The sequence below is a fragment of the Carcharhinus amblyrhynchos genome, chromosome 5 (assembly GCF_965287045.1).
Source record: "Carcharhinus amblyrhynchos chromosome 5, sCarAmb.v2.hapA, whole genome shotgun sequence".
In the NCBI taxonomy this organism is placed as follows: domain Eukaryota; kingdom Metazoa; phylum Chordata; class Chondrichthyes; order Carcharhiniformes; family Carcharhinidae; genus Carcharhinus; species Carcharhinus amblyrhynchos.
The window spans coordinates 127562827-127577626 of NC_137328.1; the positions used below are offsets into that span (position 1 = coordinate 127562827).

At 43.8% G+C, this 14800-nt stretch overlaps 1 protein-coding gene across 1 annotated transcript in view; it reads left to right on the forward strand.

The window, feature by feature from the left end:
* Positions 1–14552, forward strand: part of LOC145343524 (mucin-5B-like) — a 77357-nt gene extending 62805 nt beyond the window's left edge. Inside the window, exons 6-7 of the mRNA XM_080189775.1 lie at positions 7967–8040; positions 14491–14552. Of these exons, the coding sequence (XP_080045901.1) occupies positions 7967–8040; positions 14491–14502 (86 nt within the window). The 3' untranslated portion in view covers positions 14503–14552. The remainder of the gene's footprint in view (positions 1–7966; positions 8041–14490) is intronic.
* The last annotated feature ends 248 nt before the right edge of the window (positions 14553–14800 follow it).

A 14800-nucleotide genomic window follows, 5' to 3' on the forward strand; every position in this document is an offset into this window, starting at 1 on the left:
CTGAAGGGCCTGTTCCTGTGCTGTATTATTTTTCTTTGTTCTTAAACAAAGTTTAAGATCAAAACAAAAATTGGAAAGGGTGTAGAGGAGGTTTACCAGGATGTTGCCTGGTATGGTGGGAAGGTCTTATGAGGAAAGGCTGAGGGACTTGAGGTTATTTTTGTTAGAAAGAAGAAGGTTAAGAGGTGACCTAATTGAGGCATACAAGATGATCAGAGGATTAGATAGGGTGGACAATGAGAACCTTTTTCCTCGGATGGTGATGGCTAACACGAGGGGACATAGCTTTAAATTGAGGGGTGATAATTATAGGACGGATGTCAGAGGTAGGTTCTTTACTCAGAGGGTAGTAAGGGCGTGGAATGCCCTGCCTGCAGCAGTTGTGGACTCGCCAACTTAAGGGCGTTCAAATGGTCAGTGGATAGGCATATGGATAATATTGGAATAGTTTAGGTTAGAGAGTCATTAGATTGGTTCCACTGGTCGGTGCAACATCGAGGGCCGAAGGGCCTGTACTGCACTGTAATGTTCTATGTACTATGTACTCTGTTCTAAACAACTTCCACTGCTTTCCCTTCATCCACTTTCCTGGTAACCCCCTCGAAAAACTCTAATAGATTAGTCAAACATGACCTACCACACACAAAGCCATGTTGACTCTCCCTAATAAGTCCCTGTCCATCCAAATATTTGTAGATTCTATCGCTTAGTACTCCTTCCAATAATTTACCTACTACCGACGTCAAGCTTACCGGCCTATAATTTCCCGGATTACTTTTTGAGCTTTTTTTAAACAACGGAACAACATGAGCTATCCTCCAGTCATCCGGCACCTCACCCATGGACACTGACATTTTAAATATATCTGCCAGGGCCCCTGCAATTTCAACACTAGTCTCCTTCAAGGTCCGAGGGAATACCCTGTCCAATCCTGGGGATTTATCTACTCTGATTTGCCTCCTCCTCCCCTTTAATCTGTATAGGTTCCATGACCTCCCTACTTGTTTGTCTTATTGGCTAGATTGTTATTTAGGGTCTCTTGATCATAAAAACCATAGACTCCATGCCAGTTTCCTTAGTAAATACGAATGCGGGAAACCCATTTAATATCTCCCTCATTTCTTTGGTTCCGTACAAAGCCAACCATCTGATCTTCAATAGGACCAATTTTATCCCTTACTATCCTTTTGTTCTTAATATATCTGTAGAAGGTCTTAGGATTATCCTTCACCTTGACTGCCAAAGCAACCTCATGTTTTCTTTTAGCCCCCCTGATTTCCTTCTTAAGTAGTTTCTTGCACTTTTTATACTCCTCAAGCATCTTATTTGTTCCCTGTTGCCTAAACATGTCATACATCTCTCTCTTCTTCTTTATCAGAGTTGCAATATCCCTCGAGAACCAAGGTTCATCAGATACCTCGGTATACACCCCAGACTCCTTACAACTGTGCAGCTCCCTTTGGTTGGCCTCCTATTCCTATCATTGGTTTGATTCCTAGCCTTCCTTGTTATGTTTCAGCCTCTACCGCCATGTCTATTTCTGTCAGCACTGCTATTCTCAGATCGCTGTCCCCTGTTGATACCATTTCAGTCACAGATTTGCCACATTTTCCTGGGTTCATGAATGCTTATTGTCTCATCCTCAGGTCTTAGGTCTTGCTTTTTTTGCTTCCATCTGTCCACCCCATTTTCCCAATCAATAGCTTTGGTTTTTTGCCCTCACTCTTGGATGTTGAGCCAGTGTTTGTACTTTCCTGCTTTCCTGATTAGAGTGGCTCCCTCCACTTGACTCTTTGGGTATGTATGATACCACTGTGCCTATTTTGGGTAGCTGAACCTTTGAAGCAGCAGCTTCATCCTTTGTTTCACTGGTACTTTGTTAATCAGATTCCCTCTCATTCATTGTTGACTGATCCTCATAATAACTCAGGGTATGTGCATATGAGGCACAGGTGCTTCCTGCACTTCTGCATCTTGCTCAGATGCTCCGAATTCATGCCCAAGTCCCACTACTCTCAAAGAGTGGGCTTGCACTATCTGGTTACTGTGTTGTACTATAACTACCTTGCTGTCTGTTCCTATCACTTTTCTGGGCCCTTTCCGCTCTTTTTTGCTCTCTCTTTTATAGTGGACTCCATCCCCTTTCTTGAAGTATACTCCCGATGGCCTGTTGCAATGTCTTAGGGCCCTTCTTATCCATTCTGAAACCTGAGCCTTAATGAAGGCCTTTCTCCCTGCATGCTGGAGTTTAAGTGTGCAGAACATGGAGCTAATGCTTGTCCCTTCCAGCGCTGGGGGAGTATCTGTTAGTACTGATGGCAACTTTGGATTCCTCCCATATACTAACTGGGATGAACTATAGTCCCCACTATTTGTAACAATTTTTTTTTTTACATGCACTGCCCATGCTAATGCAATCTGCAATTTACAGCCCATCGATCAGCAAAATTTTTATGCAACATGTCACCTATAACTGTGTGATTCCTTTCACAGAGGCCAGTGCTGAATGGGCTCTCTGCTGCAATGCACAATATTACAATATTTAAATTTTCACACACATCTTGAAACTCATCATTTGCAAATTCGTCACCATTGTCTGTCAAAAATTTAGACGGTGCCCCCAATCCTGTTCCAATCCAGTAGGTCATAATTTTATCTATAATGGTCTTTTTATCTTTGCTGTAAATCACCGTGGATATGCTAAACTGGGTGGCCATGTCCACAAAGTGCAGTAGATAAACACCTTTGTCCTTGTCCCATATCTTTAAATCCATCACCACTACATCATTGAAATCTCGTGCTAGCGGTAGACTCACGACTAGATGCAGGGATGTCTTATATTTATGCAAATTTCACACTGGGCTGATATTTGTTCTGTGAGATCATTCTATCCTTTGTCCAGCACACCTGCATCCTGCAGCAGTGCTCTCGGTCTCTGTAGTACTGGATGACTAAACTGTTTATGGAGTTTCAGAATAATCTTCTTTTTGTCCATCATGCTGTTGTGTCTGTAAGCGACACTAATGCCTCGTGAATCCTTTGGTCTGATAATTTTGGTTCACTTAAAGGAAGACAATAATGGCCATATCTTGTAAGGTGTCGGTCCCTAGTTTTCACAAAAACCACAGCTTTATCCTGTTTCAAATCGATGGTCATCCAAGCTTTCTTCATCACAGACCTGCTTAACAACAAAGGTATATCACTGGAAACTACATCTGTACTTATATATAAACTGATTCCCGCAATCTTACAGGGAAGTATCACCCTTTTGGAGGATGTTAAGAGTGTTGTCATCTCCCAGTCTAAAACAAGTGAAACTATCATGTCCTTTTACTTTCTTTTGGTTTTTATGATCAAGAGACCCTAAATAACAATCTAGCCAACCTGAGCTGCAGACAGTGGACATACTTCCACGATCTAAAACAGCACAGTTGTCTATCATCAGGACAGTCATTATGGGACCCAACTTTTCTGCCACCAAAACCAGACTATCCTGGTCCTTATCCTCGTCACGGTCAGTTTCCAAGTGTTCTGTGTCACGTGGTTTCAAGGTCACAATTTCCTCTTCTTGGACAGTTTAAAATGTAGTGGCCTGGGGGAGTCTCATTGGAAACAGCGATTCACAATCCCTCTAGCATTCCTTCCACTGAAACCTCTTATCAGTATCCCATGTGCATCTTCTTTCTCCATTTTCAAATTGGTTATAACTGTTTTCGACACTAGGTCTGCTATTAACGTAACTGTCTCTTCGTGTACCATTTGGTTTGGCAGGCGGTTGAGTCACCATTGACTCCTCTGTTCTGGGTGCTATGGCATCCCGGTCTGTATTGAACAAGGTAGCAGGGAATGATTGTTTCCCAAAAAACTTTCTTAAAGATGCTGCCATTTGATCAAAGAGGGGCTCTGTTCCCCTTAATTGTACTCCAGCCACAACTAAAAGAGTATCCATGTGCAACAGACATGCACAGTCCAACAATTTAAAGGCCAATACTGCATCTGGAATCTCCAGATTAAATTTCATTAGCCTGTTACGGCCCCTGTCGAAATTCATGATGTACTTTTCCATGGACAGGGTATCTTGTCTCCTAATCCTGTCAAACATCACCCATCCCTCATAATTCTCCAAGAACTCATCTTTATGGTAAAACGTCTCGAAATATTGTGTCAGGAGCTCTAGCCCTTCTTCTCTATTTAGGGCATCTGCCATCCACTCAGAAAATACTTGTTTCTGAGCTTGCTCCTACTTGGAAGCGACAAAGCTAATGCTGTACCTTGCTTTTTTTTCAGTATGGTGGTGACAAGGGTCCACATTTCCACCTCTGCCTTCCATTGCTGATATGGTTCAGCATCTGAAAAGACAGAGGGACAGCCCAATTCCATTGGTTTACTTCTAACTTCTGCCATGGCTGTAGCACTTCTTCAAAAACAAACACCAAGTTACGAGGGGTTTTCCTCAGCTGCCAATGTTTCTTTAGAAGGAACTCTTCAAAATGCAGATAATGAAAATATAACAAAACCTACTCCAATTTATAAATCTAAGACAGGATTTAATAAAGAAACTTCACTACTCCAAACTTGGGTCCTCACCTGGGCCATTCCAAGCTCCCCACAATTCTAAACAGGTTCTTATTTATAGTGAGTCAGCTGGTCAGCTGACCATCACATCATTCTGTCATTGGTTCCATGGTTTACTGGGTCAGCTGACCCTTACATCTTGTTCCCAGTGGTCACATTACATCCAATACAAAGTTGTCACTAGTTACATTCTAACACTAGACACCCCAGGGTCTCCTGGGTAGAATATTTATTTTAGTAAAGCGTTTGACAAAGTCCCTCATGGCAGGCTGGTGCAAAAGGTTAAATCTCACGGGATAAAAGGAGAGCTAGCTAGATGGGTGGAGAACTGGCTTGGCCATTGAAGACAGAGGGTAGCAGTCGAAGGGTCTTTTTCCGGTTGTGACTAGTGGTGTTCTGCAGGGCTCTGTACTGCGACCTCTGCTGTTCATGATATATATAAATGATTTGGAAGAAGGCATAACTGGTTTGATTAGTAAGTTTGCGGATGACACAAAGATTGCTAGAATTGCGGATAGTGATGAACATTGTTGGAGAATACAGCAGGATATAGATAGGCTGGAAAATTAGGCGGAGAAATGGCAGATGGAATTTAATCCAGATAAATGCAAAGTGATGCATTTTGGTAGATCTAATGTAGGGAGGAGTTATACAATAAATGGCAGAACCATCGGGAGTATAGACACACAGAGGGACGTGGGTGTGCAAGTCCACAGATCCTTGAAGGTGGCAGCACAGGTGGAGAGGGTGGTGAAGAAGGCATATGGCGTTCTTGCCTTTATTGGATAGGGCATGGAGTATAAAAGTTGGCATGTGATGTTGCGGCTATATAGAACGTTGGTTAGGCCACATTTGGAGTACTGCATCCAGTTCTGGTCGCCACACTACCAGAAGGACGTGGAGGCTTTGGACAGAGTGCAGAAAAGGTTTACCAGGATGTTGCCTGGTATGGAGGGCCTTAGCTATGAGGAGAGAGTGGGTAAACTGGGGTTGTTCTCCCTGGAAAGACAGAGGATGAGGGGCGACCTAATAGAGGCGTATAAAATTATGAAGGGCATAGATAGGGTGAACAGTGGGAAGCTTTCTCTCAGGTCGGAGGTGACGAACACAAGGGGTCACAAGTTCAAGGTGAGGGGGGCAAGGTTCAACACAGATGTCAGGGAAACATATTATACACAGTGGTGGGGGCCTGGAATGCGCTGCCAAGCAAGGTGGTTGAGGCGGACATGCTGGGATCGTTTAAGACTTACCTAGATAGCCACATGAACTGAGAATAGAGGGATACAAACAAATGGCCTAGTTGGGCACATGAGCGGCTCAGGCTTGAAGGGCCAAAGGGCCTGTTTCTGTGCTGTATTGTTCTTTGTTTTTGTTTAATACCCTGTGCTGTGTACATGCCAATACAGTTCCTTTTGGGTGCCCAGATGCCCCTGACTTCTCCATGAGATAAAGTGAGATCCAGAAGCCCCACCGTCCTCTGGCACTGACCTTCGTGCCTGCAGTTGAAGCCCTGCACCATGGAGTTCGTGCCTTTAGCCATGGAGGTCAGGCCTGAACCAAGGAGCTGACATTTCCTGCATTGGGTGCATGTCCTGTACCAGGGTGTCCACTGCAGAAGCCACCCTCGCAGTGTTGGCCTGTTACGTCAGTGTGATGGTAGCACCTCCTCAGACAGAAGGCAATGTGATTCCTTCCACTGACCTTACATTCTGAGAAGCAATGCTGATTTCTAATGCAATTCTGCCTTTGTAACTCTAGGTGCTCTTGGAGGTCTGAACTAGCAGCTCATCATCGGACTGGGGCTCAACAGAGTCCTGGACCCTGGCATCCCTCTGAGTGCCAGATCCCTGGGATATGCCTGTCTCCACCAGCTGTGGACCTTCAGCTGTGAGGTTCTCACCAGTGAGTGACCCAGAACCCTGCCTACTAAATATTCCCACCTCGGTGCAAGTATCTGCACGGGCGGTGGATGCAAGTGACAACGGTACCGCCTCAATGATGCCTGTCTCTGAGATGTTTCCCCGGGAGCTGCTCAGGTCTGTGGTGTTCAAGGTCTGAGAGGATGGTCCAGGCTTGCCCACTGATTGACCTGCAATGGAAAAGAGATGGCAATAGTGCAGGGCGGGGAACAGTGATAGCAAAAAAGTCACTGACATGAGGCTTGCACCATGGCTGGAGATGTTGAGGTTTCTCACTTGTGTCCTTGGCCCCCAGCTCACCCCCTGCATGAGTCCTGCTCCTTCCCAGCAAGCTCAAGGGCACATGACCACAGGGAACAATTTGTGAACCAGTCCAATTTGGCCCAAGGTCCAAACAATACTGGAACCCAGGCCATTAATATAAATTTGTACGGTCACTGGACAAGCCTTCCCTTTCCCTCTGTTTGAAATCATAAATATTGGTTATGTATTCTGTCAAATTGATTTGTCCCACTGTTTCATACCTCCTCATCTAGTGTTACATTTCAAGCAAGTCCATTAATTTATATTTACAAAATCCAACCTCACAGTTAGTAACTGTCAGGCAATGAGTGATTGGGATCTGGAATGTGCTGCCTTAGAGTTCATAGAGACAAATTCATTATGGCTTGGATAATGGTATCAAGAGGAAAAAGAAAGTCACAGGATTGGGCGGGGGGAAGGTGAAGTGGGATGAATTGAGGAGGTTCTGCAAACAACAGCACTGACATATCTATCCAAATGGCCTATTCCTGTTCTGGGTGGCACAGTGGCACATGGTTAGCACTGCTGCCTCACAGTTCCAGGGACCTGGGTTCAATTCCCACTTAGGTCACTGCCTGTGTGGATTCTGCACATTCTCCTCATGTCTACATGGGTTTCCTCCACATGCTCTGCTTTCCTTCTGCACTCCAAAGATGTGTGAGTTAGGTTTGGTGTCCCGGCATGTGTAGGTTAGAGGAAATAGTGGAGTAAATATGTGGGGTGATGGGAATAGGGCCTGGGTAGGATTATTGTCAGTGCAGACTCAATGGGCCGAATGGGCTCTTTCTGCACTGCAGGGTTTCTATATAAACATTTTGTGATTCTATTCTGTGTCTTCTCTCTATTAAATTACATGCAATGGATTGTTCTTTAATAAAAACAAAATATTTTGGAAATGCTGATCAGCTCAAACAGTATCCGTGGCAAAAGAAATCGAGTTAACTTTTCACCTCAGTGACTTTTCACCTCTTCCTGCCCGCTCCTCAGTCAAATTTCTCAGTGACAGGGTAAGTTCTCCCTGTCGCTCATTGAATAAACCCATAGTTACTAAACACCATATCCTCGCGTGAGAGCTGCAGCTATTGTGCCACTATCAGGTAGAATCTGTTAGTATGTGGAATTGGCAATATTCCTGCAAGGAATAATCATTGTTATGTTTCTGTTTCCAGTGCAACAGAAAATCCCAAGCTGCAGTATAACTGTGAAAAATATCATAGTGATGGAGGGGAACTGCTCTACACAGGTAATACAGCACACATTTTTTCCTCTTCTTCCCCACAACTTTGTCTCAAATTTTGGAAGGAGGCAGCAGAGTGTAAAGGATAGTTGAATTTTACCCTGGGAAATGCTCAAAAGGCATGAGATCAGATCCCATTCCAGCAAAAAAAAGTTAATTTCAGTTAATAACTGAAATTAAAAGTTAGGCTTTGCACTGAAAAGAACATAAAAAATAGAAAGAGAAATTGACCGTCCATCAGCCATTCAGCACAGTGAAGCTGATCCTCTAGCTCACATCCATTTCCTCCCTGCTTCCCATATATATTGATTCCCTGAATGACCAAAAATCTGTCTACCCCTCCTTAAATATATTCAAACATTACTCAGATTCACAGCCCTTGAATGAAGTAATGTCTCCTCATCTCAGACTTAAATGATAAACCCCTAATCCTGAGACTGTCCTGGTGTTAGAATCAATTACAATACAGAAAGAGACTGCTTGGCCCCTTATGTCTGTATCAGCCACAAAACAAGTTGCTCAGCCTACTTCCACCTTCCAGCATCTGACCCATAGGGTGCCCTGCTGGCCCTTTGCACTGCCCAATGCCTCCAGCCTCTTGGGGTGGCTTCAAAGGCCTCTGGCCCCACCAGCGGGGTCAGGATGCCTGCTCTCCATTAGTAGGGAGCAGCCATAAGCGTCACTGGAAGGAACCCCTCTGGTAGGCAGGGTGTGGAGAGGGAGACACTGGTGGGCCCGGAGAATACCACCCTGGGTCGGCTAATCATATTGAAATTCTAATTTCAGTCCCAAAGATGTATTCACTTTTTATTCAAGGTCATGTCTGCCCTAACAATTACAAAGGGGTACCTGGACCTCTCCACAGAGTAGGTGGCCTCTTCTTAAAGGATACCTGACCTCTTTCAAAGGGTAGCTGACCTCTCTGGTATTTTTGGAACTTTTATTCAAATGTCTAAAGCCCTCAAGTCATGTTTTGAAAATACTGATGATAAAAATCACTTATAGAAAATAGAGGATAGGAGCAGGAGGAGGCCATCTGGCCCTTTGAGTCTGCTCTGCCATTCATCACGATCGAGGCTGATCATCCAACTCAATAGTCTAATCCTGCTTTCTCCCCATAACCTTTGATCCCATTCACCCCAAGTGCGACATCCAGCCGCCTCTTGAATATATTCAATGTTTTGACATCAACTACTTCCTGTGCTAATGAATTCCAAGGCTCACCACTCTTTGGGAGAAGAAATGTCTCCTCACTTCCATCCTAAATGATCTACCCTGAATCCTCAGATTGTGAACCTTCATTCTGGACTCCTCCGCCACCGGGAATATCCTCTCTGCATCTACCCTATTTAGTCCTGGTAGAATTTTATAAGTCTCTATGAGATCCTCCATCATTTCATAGAAACCCTACAGTGCAGAAAGAGGCCCTTCGGCCCATCGAGTCTGCACTGAACACAATCCCACCCAGGCCCTACCCCCATATCCCTACATATTATACTCACTAATCCCTCTAACCTACACACCCCAGGACACTAAGGGGCAGTTTCTTAGCATGGCCAATCAACCTAACCCGCACATCATTTGTCTGAACTCCAGCGAAAACAATCCTAACCTAGTCGACCTCTCCTCATACATCAGTCCCGCCATCCCCAGAATCAGCCTGGTAAACTTTCGCTGCATTCCTTCGAGAGCAAGAACATCCTTCCTCAGATAAGAAGACCAAAACTGCACACAACACTCCTGGTATGCCTTCACCAAGGTCCTGTATAATTGCAACATCACATCCTTGCCCCTGTATAAGGAAAGCAAGAAGTAAGAAGGGCTAAAAGGGGTCACGTAAAAGCATTGGCCAGCAGGATTAAGGAAAATCCCAAGCCTTTCTATATATGTATAAAGAGCAAGAGGGTAGCCAGGGAGAAGGTTGACCTACCAAAGGACAGGGTCAGGAATCTATGCATGGAGCCAGAGGAAATGGGCAAGGTATTAAATGAGTACTTTGCGTCAGTACTCACCAAAGAGAAGGACTTGGTGGATGATGAGTCTGGGAAAGAAGTTTGAGTCATGTTGAGATCAAAAAGGAGGTGGTATTGGGGTTCTTGAGAAACATTAAGGTAGACAAGTCCCTAGGGCCTGATGGGATATACCCCAGAATACTGAAAGAGACAATTGAGTTTGTATCCTTATATGCCCTGTTTGTGAACAGAACTTCCACTTACCTGACGAAGGAGCAGCGCTCCGAAAGCTAGTGGCTTTTGCTACCAAATGAACCTGTTGGACTTTAACCTAGTGTTCTAAGACTTCTTACTGTGCTTACCCCAATCCAACACCGGCATCTCCACATCATGACTACAGGGGATGTCCCAGAGGATTGGAGATTAGCCAATGTTGTTCCTTTGTTTAAGAAGGGTAGCAAAAATAATTCAGGTAATTACAGGCTGGTGACCCTTACGTCAGTGGTAGGGAAATTATTGGAGAGGATTCTTCGAGACAGGATTTATTCCCACTTGGAAATAAGTGGACATATTAGTAAGAGGCAACATGGTTTTGTTAAGGGGAGGTCGTGTCTCACGAACTTGATCGAGTTTTTCGAGGATGTGATGAAGATGATTGACGAGGGCAGGGCAGTGAATGTTGTTTACATGGACTTCAGTAAGGCCTTTGACAAGGTCCCTCAAGGCAGACTGGTGCAGAAGGTAAAGTCGCATGGGATCAGAGGTGAGCTGGCAAGGTGGATACAAGACTGACTCAGTCAAAGAAGACAGAGGGTAGCAGTGGAAGGGTATGTTTCTGAATGGAGGACTGTGACAAGTGGCGTTCCTCAGGGATCAGTGCTGGGACCTTTGCTGTTTGTAATATATATAAATGATTTGGAGGAAAATGTAACTGGATTGGTTAGGAAGTTTGCGGATGACACAAAGGTTGGTGGATTTGTGGATAGCGATGAGGACCATCAGAGGATATAGCAGAACATAGATCGGTTGGAGACTTGGGCGGAGAGATGGCAGATGGAGTTTAATCCAGACAAATGTGAGGTAATGCATTTTGGAAGGTCTAATACAGATAGGAAATATACAGTAAATGGCAGAACCCTTTAAAAGTATTGATAGGCAAAGGGTTCTGGGTGCACAGGTACACAGGTCACTGAAACTGGCAATGCAGGTGGAGAAGGTAGTCAAGAAGGCATACGGCATGCTTGCCTTCATCGACCGAGGTATTGAATTTAAAAATGGGCAAGTCGTGTTGCTGCTTTATAGAACCTTAGTTAGGCCACACTTGGAATATAGTGTTCAATTCTGGTTGTCACACTACCAGAAGGATGTGGAGGCTTTGGAGAGGGTACAGAAAAGATTTACCAGGATGTTGCCTGGTATGGAGGGCATTAGCTATGAGGAGAGGTTGGAGAAACTTGGTTTGTTCTCACTGGAGCGACGGAGGTTGAGAGGAGACCTGATAGAAGTCTGTAAGATTATGAGAGGCATGGACAGAGTGGATAGTCAGAAGCTTTTTCCCAGGGTGGAAGAGTCATTTACTAGGGGACATAGGTTTAAGGTGTGATGGACAAGGTTTAAAGGAGATGTACGAGGCAAGTTTTTACACAGAGGGTGGTGGGTGCCTGGAACTCGCTGCCAGGGGAGGTAGTGGAAGCAGATACGAAAGTGAGATTTAAGGGGTGTCTGGACAAATACATGAATAGGATGCGGATCGAGGGATATGGTCCCTGGAAGGGTAGGTTCAGTCAGACAGTATGGTTGGTGCAGACGTGGAGGGGTGAAGGGCCTGTTCCTGTGCTGTAATTTTCTTTGTTCTTTGTACTCAAAAAGAAGGCGGCTAAGAGGAGAACTTATTGAAACATACAAGATGATTAGAGGTTTAGATAGGGTGGACAGTGATAGCCTTTTTCCTCGGATGGAGAAAGCTAGCACGAGGGGGCATAGCTTTAAATTAAGGGGTGGTAGTTATAGGACGGATGTCAGAGGTAGGTTCTTTACCCAGAGGGGGGTGGGGGAATGGAATGCCCTGCCTGCTGCAGTTGTAAATGCGCCTAGTTTGGGGGCGTTTAAGAGGTCCGTGGATAGGTTTATGGATGGAAAGGGATTGGTTTAGGTTAGAGGGTCATTGCTTTTTTCTTAATTGGTCGGCACAACATCATGGGCCGAAGGGCCTGTTCTGCGCTGTAATGTTCTATGTTCTAAAACTGCTCGCAATTAAACATACCATTTGCCTTCTTCACCGCCTGCTGCACCTGCATGCTTATCTTCAGTAACTGGTGCACAAGAGTACCCAGGTTCCACTGCACATCCCCTCCCCCAATTTACAGTCATCCACGTAGTCATCTGCCACTTTGTTTTTGCTTCCAAAGTGAATACCTCACACTTATCCAAATTATACTGCATCTGCCATTGATTTGCTTTGGGGATGAAACTTCCAGATTCTGGGTTTCAGGAGCATTTTAGCTCCGGCCCAGAGACTTTCTGACTTTACAAAGTTTCAGGCCTCAGCTTTGTTGTTGCTCACATTCACAGGTAGCGACCAATGTGTGTACAGGGGAATGTTCCTCAATCAGAAGGTACAACCCAGTCATGGTCCGCAGTGTGACCAGCTGCAGCTCCTGCCTGCCTCAGATCACCAAATCTACCAACGTCACCTTGTTCTGTAGCAATGGCAAAACTAGAATCCTCACAATTACTGAACCAGTTTCATGTAAGTGCAAGATGAAGAACTGCAGCAAATCGGAACAAGTCAACTGATCTGTGCAATTCTGACTTTTCAATATTCCAACCCAGTAAAAAAAGGAGTCACAAAAATATATTTAAAAACTGACTATTGAGGAGGCAGTGTTCCTTGGAAACTGTTACAAAGATGTTTATCATTTGGTTGTGGTATTTACAGAGAACTAAAAGTTGCTGAATAAATTTGTATTGTTCAATGTTTCTGCTTTGTCATTCAGAAACAGATAGTCAAACTTTAATTCAATCATTCAACTTTTGTTTGGTCACAGTACAGAATGACATAAACTTGTGTAACACAGCTCTTCAATACAACATACTAACACAACACAGCTTTTAGAGTATAAACCTGGCAGAACACAGCATTTCAGTGCACAGGGGAATTACGTGGACTGAAGGGCCACTGAACATGCTTTGGCCTGTTGAAGGCTGTGTGCATGAAATGTGTGGAAGCTACCATTAAATTTTGTTATGGCATTTATTGTTTGGAGAGCCTTCATGACACTTCTATACTTTAGTGAAATGACATGCAAATGAATATACAAGTTTACCCCAAATGTATCTTAGATATTATTATGCCATTGTTACAGCTTTAAAACTGATTAAGTGACAATTGTTGCAAACTTCTGCAAAACAAAAGAAAGCTTTAAACAGTTATAAAATTTCAGAAGACCATAGGAGCCCATAAGATTATGAGACCGTAGGAGCAGAATTAGGCCACTCAGCCCATTGAGTCTGCTCCGCCATTCAATCATGGCTGATATTTTTCTCATCCCCCATTCTCCTGCCTTTTCCCCATAACCCCTGAACCCTTATTAGTCAAGAACCTATCTATCTCTGTCTTAAAGACACTCAGTGACCCGGCCTCCACAGCCTTCTGTGGCAAAGAGTTCCACAGATTCACCACTCTCTGGCTGAAGAAATTCCTCCTCATCTCTGTTTTAAAGGAGCGTCCTTTTAGCCTGAGGTTATGCCCTCTGTTCTAGTTTTTCCTACTAGTGGAAACATCCTCTCCACGTCCAGGTCTCACAGTATCCTGTAAGTTTCAATAAGATCTCTCTTCATCCTTCTGAACTCTAATGAGTACAGACCCCAAGTCCTCAACCGTTCCTCATACGACAAGCTCTTAATTCCAGGGATCATTCTCCTGACTCTCCCCTGGACCTTTCCCAAGGCCAGCATATCCTTGCCTAGATATGGGGCCCAAAACTGCTCACAATACTCCAAAAATATAATATAAAAAAGTCACTTCTGTGAAACAGAAAAAGAATGCATTTTGAGTTTTATTGAAAAAGAGGCTTGTCGAAGTTTTTTGCCTTGCATTCATCAGGACACTTTGCAAGAATATAAGGAGAAATCAACAATTTATACTGTATGAGCAGAAAGTGCTGATTGATTGCCAACTCGACTCTGATTGATAGGGGTGTTGCCGAAGAGAATGCACCAGGTGACTGGCAGTTAATGGCCAAGCAATGCTTTTCAGCAATACTGAAGTTCTGTACAACCAAATTTCGCTTTAAATGCTTCTTGTTCAATTTAAATTTGTTAATTTTGTGAAATAAATATAAATGCAACAGAAAATGCTTGCAGTTTTGTTGATGGTAAGTTTCCTTTTTTATTCTTGATGCATCTAACATTCAAGTATTGATGATGATTTTCACCCTTTTTAAAGAGTTTTACATTGTTTAAACAATAGATTTCAACGTTTTATTTTGGGTCTTTTATTCAGACACCCAGGTGAGGGGTCCAGGCCATCAGTGAAGGACAAATTGAAGTCTGGAAATAGTGAAGGCAAGTTAAATCACCCAGCATTCATCAGGTGAAGGCGAACATGACTTAAAAGTCTGAAGGTAGAGGGATACAAAGTGAGAGAGGCAAGAAGTTGCAAAATTTGAGATCTTGGGAAGTACATTGGTTAGAATAGGAGATCTGTAAAAAACAATATTTAACTCAATTATTTACTCAAGGAATTAGCCAAAGTGTTCACCTGCAAATGTTAATTACTTTGAAACAATACCATTCTGGAAAATATTATATTA